At 36.5% G+C, this 21,826-nt stretch overlaps 1 protein-coding gene across 1 annotated transcript in view; it reads right to left on the reverse strand.

The window, feature by feature from the left end:
• Positions 1–21,826, reverse strand: part of LOC106870772 (glycerol-3-phosphate dehydrogenase, mitochondrial) — a 91,059-nt gene that overhangs the window by 36,266 nt on the left and 32,967 nt on the right. Inside the window, exons 2-6 of the mRNA XM_089340486.1 lie at positions 18,965–19,099; positions 15,419–15,581; positions 12,952–13,076; positions 10,835–10,932; positions 270–433 (exon numbers count right to left, since the gene is read on the reverse strand). Of these exons, the coding sequence (XP_089196612.1) occupies positions 270–433; positions 10,835–10,932; positions 12,952–13,076; positions 15,419–15,581; positions 18,965–19,072 (658 nt within the window). The 5' untranslated portion in view covers positions 19,073–19,099. The remainder of the gene's footprint in view (positions 1–269; positions 434–10,834; positions 10,933–12,951; positions 13,077–15,418; positions 15,582–18,964; positions 19,100–21,826) is intronic.

Consider the following 21,826-nt stretch of genomic DNA (forward strand, 5'->3'; position numbering starts at 1 on the left):
AGTAGCAATCAAATCTCCCTCAAATCATACCCAACTATTATCATAAATATGGAATGGACACAATAGACAACACAGTTTCACCATATTCCTAAAAAGACAGGATGGTCAGAGTTGGAATGTCTGATCATAGGTTTGCTCAATCAATGTTAACTTAGAGTTATATAACAACAACAGCCACATCCTATGACTCTCTATGCAGTCAGTATTTTCAACATCCAGTTGTCTAGTTGCAAAAACAAACAAAAACAAAGAATAGAAACCAAGCTTACCGTCATAATAAACAAGAGCACCAACCAATTCATCTCTCTTCAACATTGGGAACAATTCCAGAGCCTTTGACTTGGACAGGAAATAGCTGCTTTTCAATTTCTGTTTTCCAGCCACGAAGTCATACATTTTAATTCCAGCCCAATAATAAGGCACTTGCCACCATCTAAATGACCATATGCCATTAATTAGTGTTTAATTAACATTAAATCAACAACAACAACATTCTATAATAAGCATTTAGAAACCACAATATTCACTTTGACAAAATTTCAGGATGTAAACACCTCAATTTATTTCAAAACACATTTTTTTTTATTTCAAATAAATTATAGAAACTATATGAAATGTTTTGATCTATTTAATCCCAATGAAATCTCTCTCTCTCTCTCTCACTCAAGATTTTTACTGATTCAAAAAGCTTATGAAAAACTGAATAATTTTCAAGATTTCCATATTATATATCAACATTTATGTCCACTTTCTCATGCTCACATGGCTCTGATTGAATTTGTTAAGGCAGATTTTCTATGACAGGAGGCTCTTTCTGTTACAAACTATATCAACCCATTTGCAAACAAGTTAGGTAATATTTCCCAGTTATTCATACATGAACAACACAAATGGTTGGACAGGTTTCCATGCAAGACTGCAAATGAATGACACTGCTTTCATGGCAGTGATACTTGTTTAGAATTAGTGTGGATGCCAAGACATGGAAACACAAACAGACAGACACACACACACATCATAGAAGAATCTTGTCCAAAGAACTGCACAGTGGGACTGAGCCTGAAACCATCTGATTGTAAAACAAACTTCTCAACCACATAGAGATGCCTACAATTGCAATCAGAAGATGCAGCACAAGGCCAGATAGCTGTGGGAAGCGATGACCTTCAGGAGGTAAAGGTGTATGTCTACTTAGGGTACACAGTAAATATATGCCAAGACATAGATGCTGAAATCTCAAGGAGAATAAGGACAGAATGGAAGGTATGCTCCAGACAAAGCTAGACAATACCATGTGTGCCAGACTCTTCAATAGCACTTTCTGTAAGTGACATGGACTATTACACACAGGATAGAACATTGATTGGCTACAACACAAAGGGCTATGGAAAGATCCATGCTAGGAACATCACTAAGAGAGCATATTTGAAATAAGATATTTCAAGAATGGAGTGGAGTGAATGATGTGATTGCAGAGTACTGAAAGCACAAGTTACACTGGGCCGGAAATGTCACAAAGCTCATAGACAACTTGTGCAGTTGCCAAGTGGTATCCAAGAGATCAGAAAAGGCTACTTGGAAGACCTCCACGATGATGGGAAGATGATTTAGTCAAGCAAATTGGATCAAGATGGAAAAGAATGGCACAATCAAGACAAAATTGAAAGTGCATTGTGATCAACAGTGTATAACAGCATCTGATGATCTGGTGATACTGTGACACTGTGATTATATAAACCAAAAGTAGTGGAGCATGGGAAAATAAAATTTTGCAGGGAAGGGAAATGTTACAAACCAGGCAGTGTAAGGAAGAAGAATGATCCAAAATGAGTGGAGACTTGGAAGTCCTCTGCTGACCTTGATAGTAAATATCACTTTCCACTTTTTACCACCGAAAGACCTGACCTCATCAAATGGTGCTAAGAAAGGAAGATGGGAAAGATGACAGTTTCCTAGGAAGCATACATCAAAGACATTTTTCTTTTATCTTTTACTTGTTTCAGTCATTAGGCTGCAGCCATGCTGGGGCACTGCTTTGAAGAATTTTCAATTGAATGAAATGACCACAGTACTTTTTTTCTTTTTAGGCCTGGTACTTATTCTATTGGTCTCTTTTGCTGAACTACTAAGTTATGGGGATGTAAATACATGCCAATTGTCAAGCAGTGGAGGAGACAAAAACACACACACACACACACATCATCATCATCATCGTTGTCGTTTAACGTCCGTTTTCCATGCTGGCATGGGTTGGATGGTTCGACTGGCGTCTGGGGAGGCAGGAGGCTGCACCAGGCCCCAATCTGATCTGGCAGTGTTTCTATAGCTGGATGCCCTTCCTAACGCCAACCACTCCGAGAGTGTAGTGGGTGCTTTTTACGTGCCACCAGCATACACACACACACATACACACATACATACATACATACATACATATATATATATATATATATATATATATATATATATATACACACACACACATACTTGATGGGCTTTTTTCAGTTTCTGTCTACCAAATACACTGAAAAGGCTTTGGTTGGCCCAAGGCTGTAATAGAAGACACTAGTCCAAGGTACCATGCAGTGGGACCGAACACAGAGCCATGTGGTTGGGAATTAAGCTTCTTACCACACTGCCATACTTGCACCTTTACACAAGACAGAAAATATGGTAAGTTGGTTGAACTCTATGCAAACAATGGACATGAGACAATTATGCCTTCCTGTAGAGATAAGTATTAGGGGATTTGTTGGAACCAGGGTACACTTGATACTCATGAGTCTTGCACTAACAAGGAAGGATAGAAAAAGATGTTATCAGAAAATCATTGGAAGTCACTGAGAAAGCAAACCATGAAATCTGGCTCAAGAAAGAGCACAAGCAGTGCAACAAGAACAAACATTGAGGATGATAGAAACATCTGATCCAGTGTCACAACATCTGACTCAACAGAGCTCTTGCTTTTGTGTGGTTGTTTTGTCACCTACATTGGTGGGTGATCTCTGGCAGCCCTGATGTGACAGGGAAAAGGACTGAAACACTTAGAGAACTGCTTCACTGCATTTGGAGAGTGTACAGCAACACCCTCAGATCACAAGTATTTACTTTAAATGTGTGTGTGTGTGTGTGTGTGTGTGTGTGTGTGCGTGTGTGTGTGTGTGTATTATATATATATATATACATATATATATATATTCACACACCCACTTTACAAAACTATATAAAAATAGGACTATCCACATTAAAAAAAAAGCATATATAAAAATATGAACACACACATCTCATCTAAAACTAAAGATTTATGTATCTATAAAAAATTCATATATGTGTGTGTGTGCATATGCATGTGTGTGTTTGTATGTATGTATGTATGCATCCTACTAAACTGCCCAACCCATAGCAGCAGGGACAACAGACATGAACTGATAGTGATAATGACTTTATATCACAAAAAAAATATATTTACATTTTTATTTCACCCACAAGGAAGGTTTGTAATATTTCAATCTACTTCAGATCTTCTGGTTTATGTTACATTGTGCAAAAAATCTCTCTCTCTCTCTCTCTCTCTCACACACACACACACACACAGCTATCAGGCCATAAATATATTCACTTTACTTAACACATGTACTGAGTACTCACTTGAACTAAACTCTTCCAAGTCAGATATCAGTAACACTGTGTGTGTGTGGTGGGGGGAGTAATTACAATATATTTCTACAACATTCAGTCAAGTATTATCAAAACTAAACATGAATAACCAACTAATATTACATCAACTATAATTAGAGATAAGTCTGTTTAGATTTCTGCTTCTTACGTTTAATTAAAAATTGCTGGTTGATAACATTTTAATATTTCTGAGGAAAAATGCAGCAAGCTGGCAAAATAGTTTGCACAGAGGGCAAAATGCTTAGAAGCATTTTGTCTGTCTTTACATTCTGAGTTCAAATTCTACTGAGGTTGACTTTGCCTTCCACCTTTCCAGGGCTGATAAAATAAGTACCAGTCAAGCACTGTAATCAACTTTGGCCCCTCATCTAAAACTGCTGGCATTGTGCCAAAATCTGAAACCAGTATTACATTGGCTATAATTAGAAATAGCTTTCTTTAGAATTTATGTTTCTAACACTTAATCAAATACTAGTAGCAAAAAACATCGTAATATTTCTGAGAAACTAATAAAAAAAGATTAAAATTAACTCATAATATAGGTACAGGCATGGCTATGTGATTAAGAAGCTCACTCTGCAAGGATGCAGTTTTGGGTTCAGTCTTACTCTGCAGCACCAGGCTGACCAATGCCCTGTGAGTGAATTTGGTAGGCAGAAACTCTGTGTGTGTGTGTGTGTGTGTGTGTGAAAACAGGAAAATTTCAAGGTGTTATTTATTGCCCTTTACACATTTCATTTGCTAATTGGAGTTACATGTATATCAGTGTGTGTGTGTGTGTGTGTGTGTGTGTGTGTGTAAATATATATATATATTCTTTTCTTCTTTTACTTATTTCAGTCATCTGACTGTGGCCATGCTGAAGCACTGTCTTAAAGGGTTTTAGTTGAAGAAATCAATCCTAGGACTTATTCTTTGCAAGCCTAATACTTATTCTGCTGATCTCTTTTCCCAAACCACTAAGTTACGGGGATGTAGAACACCAGCACCAGCTGTCAAGCAGTGGAGAGAGGACAAACACAGACACAAACACACACGTATATATATATGTGTGTGTGTCCAGCATTTGTCATGATGGATCACTAGCCACTACACATTATTTATTTTCTCTCCTTGTTTCTTTCTGTGGAAGAGCACAGGCTCGAAACATTAAAGACTTTTTCACTTCTCAAGCGTTAAAGTAATACATCTGTTTGTTGTCTACACCACCTGTCTTCGTCTTTTGTTTTTTTGTGAATCCCCCACCCCTTATATATATATATATATGACAGGCTTCTTTTAGTTTCCATCTACCAAATCTACTCACAAGACTTCGGTTGGCCTGGGGCTATAGTAGAAAACACTTGCCCAAGGTGCCAAGTGGTTGGGAAGCAAGCTTCTTATCACACAGCCATGCCTGTGTGTATATATATATATATATATATATATATATATATATATATATATATATATTACATGGAAAAATGCAAGCAAGAAAAATAATATTCTTAAGATTATAAATATGAAAAAGTACAGGACAAGTTATTAACACTTGGTAAAGTTCAGGAGAAGTTATTACATCTGGTAAAGTACAGAAGAAGAAAATTTTTACTTAAAATATTGCAGCTAAAGATAAAATTTCAAATATGTTTAGATTTAGAAAATATTAGCTTTTATTAAAACTAAAAATTTTATTGCAAGTTATTCTATTTGTTATTACTTGTTCAATTAAAAATTAAAAATAACTCAATCAAAATATTTTATCTTTAGCTGCAATATTTCAAGTAAAAATTTTCTTGTTCTGTACTCTACCAGATGTAATAACTTCTCCTGGACTTTTCCATGTGTAATAACTTGTCCTGTACTTTTTCAGATCTTAAGAATATTAAGAATATTGTTACTCTTGCTCACATTTTTCCATGTAATCCATGTTTTTTTCCAGGCTATGCTATTATGCTAATTAATAATGTGTCAAATGTGTCAATTAGCAGTGTCATTGATAATTTTTTCCTTACCTCAATGATGCTGGTGACATATATAAAAAATCCCCTAGAACTATATTCATAACAAAGTATAGAACTATATTATCACCCTCAAATTTGAGAAACAAACATTTTTTTCCCATGTTTTTAAAATAAAAAAGTTAATTATACTTGGATCCAATTTATTTTTCATGATATTTTACCTCACAACTTTTTTGATACAAATTTTTGTCGCATAGAATCAAAACTATGAAAGTTTTCATGCTTTTTTCTATCACTGAAGCTAAGACAAATATATTTTACTTTTGAAACAAAAAAAAGTTATTTAGATCTAAACTTGATTGGTGGCATTATTTACTCTCTTATAATAATGTTGCTACAAATTTTGTTGTAAAATTTTTTCTACTGGACCAAATCTCAATTTTTTATGCCAAAATGTAGCTAGGGACCAGTCCTCTTCAAAACTGTTAATGGTTTTCCATTTGGTTAAAAACCAAATTAGCAACAAGCTCTTAAAGGTGCTGCATGTGAGTAAATTGTGGCCTTAAGAATATTATTTAACTTCTACCGTAGTTGAATGATATCATCATAATCATCATTTAATGTTTGTTGTCCATGCTGGCATGGGTTGGACAGTTTGACCAGGGCTGGCAAGCTGGAAGGCTGCACCAGACTCCAGTCTGTTTTGGCATGGTTTCTATGGCTGGATGCCATTCCTAATGCCAAGCACTCTGAGAGTGTAATGGGTGCTTTTACGTGCGACTGGCATGGGTACCATTTGCATGACACCGGTATCTGCCATGACTGCAGTTTTACTTGGCTTGATGGGTCTTCTTCTCAAGCATGGAATAATGCCAAATGGACTTGGTCATTGCTGCTGTAAGGGCCAACACTTGAAGCCCGGCACAATGTCAAATGGTCTCAGTCTTTACCTCCGTGAGGCTCAACATTCAAAAGATGCTTTTATGTGCCATCGGCATAGGTACCATTTGCATGACACCAGTATCTGCCACAACTGCAATTTTACTTGGCTTAATGGGTTTTCTCAAACACAACATAATGCCAAAAGTCTTGGTCATTGCCTCTCTGAGGCCCAACATTCGAAAGAAGCTCAATCACTTTGCCTCCATGAGGCTCCATGTTTGAAAGGTGCTTTTTACATACTACCTGCATGGATGTTGGTTGCGTGACACCAGAATCAGCCATGACAGTGATTTCACTTGGTTTGATGTGTCTTCTCAAGCACAGCAAATCACTAAAGGTCTCGGCCATTAGCCATTATCTCTGTGAGGCCCAAAGTTCGAAGATCATGCTTCACCACTTCGTCCCATGTCATCCTGGGTCTAACTTTACCACAGGTTCCCTCCACAGTTAGGGATCGGCAGTTCTTTAAGCATCACATGACCATACCAACGAATTCGTCTTTCTTGCACACCACATCTGATGCCTTTTATGCCTAACTTTTCTCTCAAGATGCTTACACCCTGTCAAACAGGCACACTGATATTGCACATTCAGTGAAGCATACTGGCTTCATTTCTTTCAACTCTACACATATCCTCGGCTGTCACAACCCATGTTCCACTGCCATGAAGCATAGCTGTTCATACACAGGCATCATACAATCTGCCTTTCACTCTGAAAGAGAGGCCCTTTGTTGCCAGCAGAGGCAGGAACTCTCTAAACTTTGCCCAGCTTAATCTTATTCTGACAGCTATGCTCTTGGAGCATCTGCCTCTGCTACTAACTTGATCACCTAGGTAACAAAAGTTAACTACTACCACTAGCTTACTCTCATGGCAGTTGATGGAGCCTATTTTCTGTACATTTTTAGTGTTTATTGCACCTGTACATCTACCACAGACAAAAGCTATTTTCCCTGTTAACTTTCCTCTGATATTGCTGCACCTTTTATGTGTCCAAAGCTTACACGGTGCATCTCATAGAGTTACTACCTACACCTTTTCTACAGACTAAGCAGGGTCATCTACCTGAAGGGTCCTACTTACTATGACTTTGGTTTTTGGTAGGTTAACTCTAAGGCTCTTCAATTCAAGACTTTACTTCCATACCTGAAACATCTTCTCTAGTTCTGATAGTGATTCAGCATGCATATATATATATATATATATATATATATATATATATATATATATATATATACATACATACATACATACATATACACACAAATATACACACACATTTACTAACACAAACATCATCATATCATTACCACATGCTTAGACAGACACAACCTGTATTTACATTCAGTACAGTGATACATATATTTTAACTTACAATACTGCTTTTGTTTTTTGTATAAATTGTGTGTGAGAAGAAACCAGTTTCAATAATGTCTCTACTAGCATTCGTATTTGAAATCCAATTTTCTCTACAAAAATTGTTTTATTTATATATTTATATGTACACGTATTTTTTGTTTTTATATATGTACATAATTTATGTATCATTGTACTGAATGTATCTAAAGTTTGTGTCTAATGATGATGATGATAATGGTAGTGTGTGTGTGTGTCTACGTAGGTGTGTGTGGGGGAAGTATGTTTGGGATATGTATGCGATAATGTGTGTAAATGTGTGTACATATGTGTATGTATATGTGTGTGGAGTTGTATATATGTACATTGATGTATGTGCATATATATATATATATGTACACTTATTACTCCAATCCATAACTATCACCTTTTTTTGTATTGCTTGATTCTCTGTCTGAAGAATTTCTAATAGATCACTTTCATGTTTATCCTACATGTACAATTCTGCAATTTCTATCAGCAAATGAAATACGTGTAATGGTGAATAAATAATATCAAACATTTTTTGCAATCTCCTGTTTTGATGTATAATTTACTCCGCAAATCATATTTTCAGAATTTTCAACTCTTATGCATACCTCATATATATATGACATCTACATAAAGAATTGGAATAATGGAATACTGGAATAAGTACATGCGCTTCAAGAGGATACAGCTTGGATTTTAACTCTATCTACACACACACACACACACACACACACACATACACACACATATATATATATATATATATATATATATATATATATATATATATAGGTAAAAGGTAAAGACCCTCTTCCATCATGGACGACCATAGGATTACACTGAGAAATTTTCCCTCCAAGGCACAAGTCTGGGCAAGGTTGTTTATGGGAGACCGGCAGTCGCCTATGCATATCAGCCTCCTCTCTCCATGCCACTGATGTCATCCAAGGGAAAGGCAAAGGCTGATACAGCTTGGTTCCAGTGATGTCACAAATCATTTCTACAGCTGAGTGAACTGAAGCAACATGAAATAAAGTGTATTGCTCAAGAACACAACACACAGCTTAGTTCAGGAATCAAACTCACTACCTCATGATTGTGAGCTCTAACCATTGAGCCATGTGCTTTCACACACACACATATATATATATAGGCACAGGCGTGGCTGTGTAGTTAAGAAACTTGCCTTGCTGCCACATGGTTCCAGTTTCAGTTCCACTGTGTAGCAGCCCATCATGTGTGTGTGTATTTGTCTCCCCACTCATACACCTCTTGACAATTGGTATTTGAGGATGTAAACATCCCCATAACTTAGAAGTTCAACAAAACAGACAGATAAAATAAATACCAGACATATCAAAAAATAAAGTACTGGGGGTGAAACAAGAGGTAAAAGAAACACATCTATTACTCCCTTTTGACCCCAGAGCCCATACAAAATTTCCTACCACCCACTTTGAAAAGTCCTGCTCTAAATGGTAGCTCAACCTGCTAAAAATAGTAACTAAGTCTCTCTCTCTTTCTCTCTCTCCCTCAAAGCACACCCTTCTGTCTTACAAAAACTAAAAGTAAAGAGACATTGGACAATATATTCTCAGATATCCCAGATACATCTATAACTGAAAACAGTTTGGATGGTCATGAATGGAACCCTTTTGATCCTAAGTCTGTTCCATCAGGGCTGATTTGAGGCAGCTAAAATCCCCCAATGATTTTGAGATCCTTTTACACAATGGCCCTTCCCCTCATCCCAAATACTGTTAGTGCTAGAACGAGATTCTTCCAAAGTTCCTTAGACATACCTGCATTTTAACACTAGAGAGACATATGGAATAGCCCTTAACTCGTGATGGGGGTACTGTATGGGTACTGTTGTAACATACAATGTTTTAGGTATTTTAAAACAGGAAAAGCCTATCCCTGTCTAGGTTCCAACACAAGTTTCTTACAAAGAGGAGTGAAAGAGAAAGAAAGCAAGAAAGAGAAAAAGAGAAAGGAGAGAAAGATAAGGAAGAAAGACATAGAAAGGTAAAAAGGATGAGTAAGAAAGAAGATTCAACCCTAGGATTTGACTGGTACTTTGTCAACTCTGAAGAGATAAAAAGGCAACACTGACTTGGGTGGAGGTTGAACTCAAAGAGCCAGATACTAGAATTTATAGCACAAGGCTTGACAGGCTAACTGCCAATTTCCCTGATGATACAGTTTTGAATTCTGATTACATGAGAACATAACTGGTAGAGCATCTTACAGACCAAACATCATTCACCATTTAATGTCCATTTTTCATGCTGGGTTGGATAAAAGGAGTTGGCAAACCAAAGGACTACACCAAACTCTGCTGTCATAGTTTTCATGGTTGGATACCCTTTCTAACGTGAACTACTTTTACAGAGTGGACTAGGTGCTTTTCACATGGTACCAGCACCAGCGAGGTCTGTTTTGGCATGGTTTTTACAGCTGGATGCTCTCCTTAAACAACTTAATATTTGGTTACATCGTTTTACATCTAGATTTTGGGTTCAAATCTCACCCAATTATACTTTAACTTTTGTCTTTCCAAGATAAAAAAAGAAGTAGTTGGGGTGGAGTTTGGAAAGAAGTGGAGGATTCAAATATATCCAAGAATTTGATGACTAATAGTTCAATGGCAGAGAGAAACCAGTGAAAGAAAGAATAAAATACAAAAAGAAGAAAAGAGAAAAACACAGGAATGAATGGAAGGAAGGAAAGGATGAAAGAAAGGAAGGAAGGAATAAAAAATACTCCTCCCAAAGAAGATGTTTTGCAAGAGAGAAGTGGTCAAACTTTTTTGTTTGTTTTGAAGGAAATTAGAGAAAGATCACAGGGAGAAGTGCATGTTAAAAAATGGTCAGAACTTACCTATACAGTGGCAACATAATGGGGAAAGCATAAGCTAAGTGCGGTGCTATTTGTATCAAGTTTGACCTCTCAATTAAAGCTTCCTTAACCATTTTATACTGAAAATAAAAACAGACTATCACAAAATATCCTGGACAAGATCAGTAACAGAACAACAAGAACATGTGCGCATACACAGCAGAGATCAATGTCAATCTGTGCCAAGCAGCTTCACTCTATGGCAACAGTTTGGATAGTTATTGATCAGACCTCGTATATATATTTTAATCAACACTAAGTCATCATAAATTAGGTCTGGTATCTCTCATAAACCAGTGAAGTTAATGATTGAACACTGTTGATCAACACAAAATAACAGCAACAATCAGGTTTGAAACCACAAATATAGTATTTTAAATACTCAGCTCTCCACAAGCTCTCTTCATAGGAACAATGCTTAGTTCTGTATACATGTATACTAATGATTAAAAGTATTCCAGTTGTGATCATCTCACCTGTTTCTCAGACACAGCCTATCTAAGACTTCATTATTCATTATATTTTCTGTTCTCTTTTTGAAGATTGAAGATATAAAATGATGATGATAACAATAGTGGTGGTGATGATGGGATACGATACATGGAAGATTGGGTTGTTATTTCTAGCCAATCAAGTGACAACGTTGAGATTCCCTCTTATGTATTCCAGTAATTGTTTAGCCCCAAGCCATATCTGATCCAGCAGCAAACCTATGATCAAAGATAATCATTCCATGACCTTCCAATCAATATATCTAGGACTATTGTTTTTCAATGTGTCCTTTGGTTTAGCTCTCCCTTTTCTTAATTATTCAGAAACAAGAAACAAACTTATGCTAATTGTTTGTTAAAAAATTTATTGTTTTCTTTTTCTCCTCTTTAATGACTTTATCAGAGGAGGGAGTGTCCATATAGTCTTTAGTCATATTCTCTTCTATTGGTGGTTTTACTTGAATAGAGAATATGACCAAAGACTGCGTGTACTCCAGCCCATGCAGCTGTGGTAGGTTCTACAAAGGCGAAACATGCCATCCCCTCAAAATAAGGGTAGACTAACATCGTAAAGCTGTGACATGAGGAGATATTGATAAAATGGGTGTACCTGATCATGTATGGAAAAATGGAGACCACCTCCCCCTGTGGGATGAAGTTAAAATAATAAACAGAACAGCACTGGAAAATATGAAAATTAAAAGAAGCAGCACATATGCTAGGACATAATAACCTCCTAAGCAGACCTAGTGCAGATATGAGTAGCATATGGAAAATAGGATAGGAAAATATTAGATTTATAAGCCCTAAAATTCACTCTATAACTGCCCACGGGCATACAGTGTAGTGGTTAAGAGCACAGGCTACTAACCCCAAGATTCCGAGTTTGATTCCAGGCAGTGACCTGAATAATGATAACATCGAAAAATACCTTAGGAGTAAGAACCCAGGTTCGAAATTTCCCCAAGACACCTGATGAAGGCTGGAGGGTATATCAGCTAAAACTCTGTACTTACAACAAACAAGATGAGGACAAATATCCATCAAATGTAAATAATGTACTATCATCATCATCATCAGCAGCAGCAGCATAATTATCAGCATTTATAGTGTTTGTGTGAAAAGGTTTGCTAAGTAAACAGGGAGAGAGAGATAATTAGCAAATTGCAGAGACGTGCAAGAGTAGCTGTGTGGTAAGAAGTTTGCTTCCCAGCCACATGGTTCCAGGCTCAGACCCGCTGTATAGCACCTTGGGCAAGTGTCTTCTACTACAGTTCCAGGCTGATCAAAGCCTTGTAAGTGGATTTGGTAGACGGAAACTGAAAGAAGCCTGTTGTGTGTGTGTATTTGTCTAAGTCCATGACTGCTTTTGGCTACAATGAACCAGAGAGGTTACAATCATTTTTAACAATCATCATCATTTAATGCCTATGTTCCATGCTGGCATGGGTCAGACAGTTTGACAGGATCTGATGGCTCCAAGGTCTGATATTATGCTCCAATGTCTGCTTTGGTATGGTTTCTATGGCTGGATGCCCTTCCTAATGCTTTATAGCAGGTACTCAGTGCTTTTTTGTGCCACCAGCACTAACCAAAATATAAATTTACCTGTTCGTAATCTAAATTAAATACAGCCTTCTGTAGATACCGTACACCTCCATGAATCAACTTTGTACTTCGGCTACTGGTCCCAGATGCAAAGTCATATTTCTCAATCATTGCAGTCTTCAAACCTGAAAGTAGAGAGAAGTACTAAGATGAATAGCATTCAGATTCATAAGCCATTAAATAATTAGTAATTTGTTAATTATTAGCCTAGTTGTTAGGGCACTGCACTCACAATCACAGATTGGATTCCTGGACCAGGCAGTGCATTGTGTTCTTGAGCAAAACTTTTCATTTCATGTTGCTCTGCAATCAGTTCAACATCTGACATGTGCACCTATGCAGGCAATGTTGACTTAAAGTGGGGAGTGGGTTAATGTACAACACAAACATTCAATTACTGTAAACTTGTGGTTCTCAACCATTTTTTTTTTTATCTATGGAGCCTTTTGATAACTATCTGATGTTTAAAAACTAGTTTTATACATACTTCTTTCAAAATTCCTATTTTGTTTTCCATGCATTAACTTGTGTAGGTTGAACTATGTAAAATGTTTGAGAAAGAAACACAGCTGTTTCTTGCAATAATCCATCTAAAGCAAAATTTTTCAACGACTCTTCATATACTAAAGTGGGTTCCCAATTTACTATTTTGGTTGCATGAACTCCCAAAAATCTTATATGGACACCAGGAGTCACATGGACCCTGGTTGAGAACCACTACTATAAACGAATCAACTGTGCAAGTTGTTCAGCAATGACTCAGGCCTATTATTATTGTTGTTGTTGCATAACTTCAGGTCAGTCATGTTCTGGTAAACTTATGTTCAAAGACGTTCCAGCCATGTCTTTGCTTCTTGTTGTTGCCTCAGGTCAGCCTTAATCTATCATCAAAAGTGTTCCAGCCCTGATCATCCTAGGTTTTACTCAGACACAGTGTGTCTAGGACTATATTTTTCTTTAATGTGTCTTTACATCTTCCTATTCATTTTAGCCCCAGGTCAACTCGAGCCTAGTAGGCCTATGATCAAAGATGTTCCAGCCCTGATCATCTCATCATTTATTCAGTTGTAGTATGTCTAGCACTACATCATCTAAATGTGTCTTTGCTTCTTGTTGTTTAGCCCAAGATCAGTCAACTTTCATTGTGACATAGTTGATCTAGGACTACACTATCTCATGTGTCTTTGCCTGTTGTTATTTAGTCCCTGGTCAGCTCTGATCTATGATCAAAGTGGTCCAAAACAACCATCCCCATTGCAGACTGAGTTACCAAATTAGCAGAAGGTGTCAACTATTTCAAGACAACCTCCCTGAGCAGTTAGATACGTCGTTGTCGCCGCCGCCACTGTCATAAGTGTTTTAATGTCTACTTTTGCATGCTTGTGTGGGTCAGATGGAATTTGTTGAGGCAGATTTTCTATGGCCAGATGCCCTTCCTGTCGTCAGCCTTATCTGTTCTCAAGCGAGGTAATGTTTTTTATGACCAGACATGTTTCATTGAAGACTGGAAGTCAATGACATACTTTGTATGATAGTGTTGCCTGTTTCACCCTTTAAACCAGCCATATTCAACCAAAATATTCTGCTTGTTTTACAAACCAACCAGAACCCTTCAAAGTCATTTTAAAAATAAATGCAGGCGTAGCTGTGTGGTAAGAAGGTTGCTTCCAAACCACATGGTTCCAGGTTCAGTCCCACTGCGTGGCACCTTGGACAAGTGTCTTCTACTAACTATAGCTTCAAGCCGATCAAAGCCTTGTGAGTGGATTCAGTAGACAGAAACCAAAGAAGCTCATCATATATATATATATATATATATATATATATGAGTGTGTGTGTTTGTCTCTCCACCACCACTTGACTACCGGTGTTGGTTTGTTTACATCCCCATAACTTAGCAGTTTGGCAAAAGAAACTGACAGAATAAGTACTAGGTTTGAAAATGAAAAGAAGTACTGGGGTTGATCTATTTGACTAAAAATTCTTCAATGTGGAGCCCCAGCATAACTGAAATAAGTAAAAAATAAAAGATAATTACACCATCAAAATCTTGAAGCTACAAGATAAAGCATGACTATATAAGTATTACATTTGACACAGTAATCTGAATGCTTCACACAATGTCACGATGAGAAAACACAAAAGCATACTCATAAAGACACATGTATATACATACCTATACATACACATGCATACATAAATACATATATATGCATACACACACACACACACGATATATTTCTTTCAGTCTCTGTCTACCAAGTCCACTCACAAAGCTTTGGTTGGCCCAAGGCTATAGTAAAAGATACTTGTCCAAGGTGCCATACACACACACACACACACACACACACACACACACACACACACACACACATACACTCGCACGCACGCACACAGTGGGACTGAACCCAAAACCATGTTGGGAAGCAAACTTCTTAACCATACAACCAAACAGCTGGGAACTCACCTCGACTCACTGAATCGAGAGCAACACCAGTTCCTGTAGCTCCACCACCAATGACCAGAACATCAAACTCGTCATTTTTTAGCGATGCTAAGATGTCTTTCCGAAGAGGTAGAGTGTTGGACAGTGTCTGTACTGGTTCGGCAGCAGACAACATGGACACAGCCTGGAAAGAAACAAACAAAAAAAAAAGTAAACAGATTTATTTTTAACTGTGCACAAGGTACTTCCCACACCCATTTCTGTGTTGGTACCTTGATGGAAAGCCCCCACCCCCGCTGGAGTGATTGGTGAGCGAGACAACTTCATTAGTGTTTGTACCATGAGAAAATGCATCCAGTACACACTGTAAAGGGGTTGGAAAATAAGAAGAAAAAGTGTAGGGGTATGAGGTCCCTTTAATTCTGTCTTGTTTAGGCAGGGCTGGATTTAAACCATGGGGAGCCCGAACTTCAAGTTTGGTGGGCCCCTTATACACAAGAATTAAAGTCTTAGAAAATTACCAAATTTAAATCTCAAAACCCATCTATTTCAAATAATTGAATTTGGTGAGTTAGCAGAAGGTTTAAATAAATGACTGAAAATGCCACTTTATACACTTTCGCAAAATTCAAATTTCCTTTTTCACACATCCACTTGTGGTGTTTGGCTTTTCCTTCATTGTGAAAAATACAATGAAGGAGGGAAGAGTGGGGTAAGGTTTTTTTTACCTTTTAATGTGAGTTACATAAATTTCAGAATGTAGAATAAGATAAAATGACAGAAAATTACGAAAAAGAAAAAAATCATTTTCGTGGTTGTTGCTGTTCCAAAGACATGATGAATGTGTATGTGTGTGTGTGTGCAGTTTCCAGTAAGAGTAGGCGGGGCACAATGAGTAATATATACTTTGAAGAAAATATTTTTTTTTTTTACAAATATCCACTACCTTGCCACAACTATATCAGCGAAGTAAAGACCTTTTCTAAATGCAGTAAAACCTATAAAATATTCAGAACACTATTTCAGAAAATTATCACTGTTCTCTTTGAGCATATAATAGACAAATTTAGGCGGGGCAAAATGGGTAAAACAAGATAAGGTAAATATGCCCTTCTATTTCTCTGGAATTGAATTTGTAAAAAGAGTCATACACATAAGCATCCATCCTTAGACATCAGAGAGATCAGAAATGTAACAAAGTTTTAAATATCTTGGTCAAATGAAAGAGGATTATGGAAAAATAGCACATAATATGAAATTAATGAAACTCAACTAAATCTAAAAACTCAACATAAAATATTCTTTATAGCTTCTTCATTATAGCTTCTCCACCCAAAATTATCCAGATATTTTATTAGCTACCTCAATTACAATTGGGTCATATTAGAGGAAAAGTTTCTTGAAAATAGTACCTGTCACCTGTTTCAAACTCTCAACTTCAACAACTATGTGAACCAGGGGTTCTCAACCTTTTTTGTCTGTAGACCCTTTTCATTCCTATTTCACTCGTGGATCCACCACTAACACCATACCCATTTGATGTTTAAAAACATCATATTGTATTTTTATAATTAAATATTATTAGGACTTGTATTAAAATTGTTAAAATATTTTGTGTACTGTAGACCTATAACCAATTTCTTAACTAAATTCTATGGAAAATTAATGTTTACAAGTAAAATGAGTCATAAATATACAAGTATATATTTATTAAAATAAGAGAATACTTTAGTGTTAATTATTTTAATGCAAGTCTGGCAGTTGGTGCTGCTCTGCTAGTTTTAAAATATTCTACTCCAATGTTGTCAATGATAATTGAAGATCACCTTTTTCTACAATGTTGATTACAAGCTTTTGACAGTAAGTTAGTGACATGGCTGAAACCAGATTCAACAAGGTAAGGTAAAGGAAAAGCAGTCAAGTACAACTGTGCTTCCCCACCAGAATAGTGGATACTCTGTAGCAGAGTCATTTCTTTTCCATACATTATGTTCTCGATCTTTAAATTTTGTCTGAAATATTTCATCACTCTGCAATTCAATGACATTCTCCTGCAAACAGATATCTACATCAGCAACATTAACTTCATAAAGAAATGTCACCCAATGCTGTATATTTAACTTCAGCAAGTCATTAAACTGAGCTTGCATATCATTATGCAAGTTTTTCAAATGTTCAGTATACAAAGTCATCATAATGCAGATTACTGTTAATTGATTCCAAACTAGGAAACTGTAATAATACGCAACATATAATATTCATTTTCTAGAGCTGTACTTTCTCTAGAAAAGCAGTAATAGCTCCTTTGGAGGAGAGTTTTCTCCTTGAAGCTGTTTGCTAATCAAATTAATTTTATCAAATATATCTGATAAATAAAATATATCACATTTAGCTGCAACCATTTGTTTGCTGAAATTGTTGTTAGCCAGGAATGAGACAATAGTGTACCAAAGTGTAAAAAAAAAAAAATGACAAAGACAATTCCCTTTTGATAAACATCTCATCTCTGTGTGAATTACAAAGCATTCCAGCTCTTCATTTTGATTACGGAATTCATGAAAGATGCAGTCTTATAAATAATATTACAATATTAAGAACATCATGAAAATGTGCACTTTATTGTTTTGTAAGTGTTGCTGGTGTTATCACAAAGTTAATATATAAAATACAGCATTTGTTAAATAGGCAATAAATCCTCTGTATCTGCCAATCATAGACGGAGCATTGTCAGCAGAAGCTACTATATTTCTGAGGGGAATATTACGTTCCTTGAAATAAGTTACAATGTTTTTGAAAATTGTTTTGCCTTCAGTATCTGTTTTAAAATGTCTGGCAAAAAGCATTTCCTCTCTGAATTCATTATCATCCAAAAAAAGAATATATGTCAATAAAATAGCTTTACTATCTCTCAGGGTAGATTCATCAGGTCGAAAAGGAAATTTCTGTACTTGTGATTTGGTTACTAGTTGCTTTTCTACATCTTAGCCATTTCATCCCATGTTTCTTTTCCAGACATATTGTATCTTGGACTACAAGATCCAATGTAACTTTCCATTCTTTTTTAAAATTAAGTTAGGCTGTTGTTTGCTCTAAAATAACACTGAAGTCCCTTTTATGTTAGTCCTCACAACCTTACATTTTCTTTTCAAATACATATAAACTTAGGTAGACAGTGTACTCAGATAGGCACTATACTTGGATAGATAGTATGCTCAGGTACATGGTATACTTGGATAGATGGTATGCTCTGGTAGATGCTCAGGTGAGTGACATAGATGATATGTTCAGGTAGATAATATGTCTGGATAGACACTATACCTAGGTAAATAGTATGTGACAGTAAATGATGGTTTAGGCAGACGGTATGCTTGAGTTACTACCATTCCTATGTAGATAAGTTTGGGTAGGTGGCACATTTGGATGGGTGACATGTTAGGGCAGGTGGCATGTTTGGGTAGATAGCATGTTTGGGTAAACTGGTATGATTCATTCATTCCAATTTATCCAAATGTGTTACCTGCCCAAACTATACAAATACAAAAAGTTTAGCATGTAAATTATACTTACTGGTCTGGTGAAGTCCTTGTACTTGGGTATTAGGTAGGTACCCAACAGAGCAGCTCCTCCAACTGCCAGTCCAACCTTGACTGCCCTCTTTGACATCTGAAACCTCATGTTGGCAGTTGGTCAAGCACTAAATATCTGCAAAGACAAAAGAGATAAAAATAACATAAAACAACTGAACAAACTCTGAAGAAATTTTTAAATATGGAACATCAAATATTGGCCAATCCAAACATGACCCTTACACTGGGTTGGTCTACACATAAGGCACAGACAAAAAATTTTTTCTAGTAGCAGCTGCAACACATATTTCTGATTATAAATAAAGCCACCACCATCACCATACATACATCATCATTATAGAATGTCCATGTTCCATATTGGAACAGGTTTTACAGTTTGGTAGGATTCAAGAGATCGTGCTACAATGTCTACTTTAGCATGATTTCTATGGTTGGATGTTCTTCCTAACACCTACCACTTTAACCAGTGTATTGGGGTTTTTTTTGTTTTTTTTGTGTGGCACCACCACTAGTGAGGGCACCTTGCAGTTTGCAAGACTAAGACCTTCTTTGATTGAGCAGGGCTACTGTAGAGAATGAAGCAGCTTTATGCTATAGGATGAGGAGAGGTGGTTAAAGTGTGAGAGAAGGTGCCAGAACAGAACAGCTACTCACATTATAGAAGAGAGGGTGTGAGAAATAAAAATAACCATAATGAGAGTTCATATGCAATGGGCTTCTGTACAGTTTCCATCTACCAAATTTCATTTGTAAGGCATTGATCAGCATGGGGCCATGCTAGAAGACACTTGCTCTAAGTAACACAGATGGAAAATTGAGTAGTGTCTTCAACTATAACCCCTAAAATAATGATTTAACAAACACAATACGAAGTACAGAAAACACCACATTACACTCAGCAAATCATTAAAACATATTACATATTAGTGTTACAGATAAAGGTTTGATTACAAAATTTTAGTAAGAAAGTTATCTAACTGAAAAGGCCATACCAAAGCAGACACTTGAATGTGATGTAGTCTTTTGGTTCGTTAGATCGTGTTAAACCATGCAACCCATGTTGTGGAATAAGAATATTAAATGATGATTACACTTATATAATTATGACATTACATATCATTACCACCATCATTTAATGGCTACTTTTCCCTATTTGCAAGGATTAGATGGAATTTGTGGAAGCAGATTTTCTAGTCGGACAACAGCCTTCCTGTCATTAACTCTTGCCTGTTTCCAAATAAGGTAATACTTCCCCATGGTCGGGCATGTTTTCTCAAAAGATTGGAAATGAAGGACATCACTTGTATGACAATGACACTCATTTCAAGATGCATACATGTATATAAAGTACCAGTCAAGTACAAGGGTACTTGGTTTTATCAACTCCAAAAAGATTAAAACCAAAATTCAAACCCCTTGGTGGAGCTGTTACGAATATAACCACCAGGTATAAACAGTTTTGTCAATCCCAATAACAATGTTGCTGTTGTTATTGTTTAGCTCCTAGAGAGCTCTTACGGAGGAGACTTACAACTAAAGATGTCCCAGCTGTAACCCACCTTTCTTTTTCAGGTATGGTGTATCTAGGACTATGTTATTTAAAGTGTTCCTTCTTGCTGCTACTGTCTGGCCCCAAGTCAGCACTGATGGAGCAAACTTATGATTAAAAGTTGTGACACAGAGTATCTTGGACTATATAATCTAATGTAAATTTCAAAGGGAACTTTTGCTGCTATTTCTAACAGCTTAAACAACAACATAGGGAGACTCTTGTTGTTGATGATGATGATGAAGGTAATTATGGCATATGAAATATGTCACAAGATTAACAAAACCAGCAAACATAGAAAAAAAACAAAAAAAAAAAATGAAGACATGACAAATGTGTGAGGGAATGGAATTAAGAGAGTTTTTTTTTAATTGGAATAAAGACGATATTTATAGCACAGTAAATGTTCTGTTAGGTACTCATATAAATGTGTCTGTATTTCTGTGACACACACACATGCATAAATTACTCTGCTGTGTGTGTATGTATGTACACACACACACATTGAGCAGGACTTGGTACTTGAGAAAAGCTGAATGTCAAGTACACATATGCTCACACACCCACACACTACCTAAACAAGTGTGATTTCAACAAGATATAAGCTTGTCTAAGGCTACTGTAAATTAGAATTCTAATATGGTCCAATCCATGCTTAAACAGAACACATATATATTAAATGATAATGATGATGATGATGTCAGTTAGCCCAGTGTTTCTCATAAGGACAGAAGTGGGAAAACCTTATCACCCTTCACCAGGAGTTTGGGGGGGGGATCAAGGAGGAAAGCAGTGCCCATGACCCTTTCTGGGGGATCCTTTAAAAATTGTTGGAGGGAAGGAGGAAATTATTTTCGACTTAGAACTAGCCTGACTGTTTGCAGTAGAGTGGGCTCCACTAAAAGAACTCAAGGTATGAATTAAGGGAGACTTAGTTGCTATTTCTAGTAGACAGTGACTACATAAGTGCTCCCTCATTGCAAAAAAGGATCAATTTGGTAACAACTGCTAATTATAACAGCTTAGTAACAACATAACTTTACATCTAATAAGTAAAATGTTAATGTTGTCAGTTAGCTTTATGTTAGTCTGGATTGAGCAGACTATTATCAAAGGAGAACCAAGCTATGATCACCCCCATCTTTTTGTATGTCTAGGACTACAAACTATCCTTAGATTTTTACATAGGCAAGTTGTGATCAGACAAGTTTGCTATTGTTTCTAGCATACCAAAAGCTCCCCATTCTGCCATAACATTTAATTCACTAACAACTTGGCTGTATCCATTCAAGT

Source organism: Octopus bimaculoides, chromosome 23 (genome assembly GCF_046866305.1).
Source record: "Octopus bimaculoides isolate indiv1 chromosome 23, ASM4686630v1, whole genome shotgun sequence".
NCBI lineage: Eukaryota > Metazoa > Mollusca > Cephalopoda > Octopoda > Octopodidae > Octopus > Octopus bimaculoides.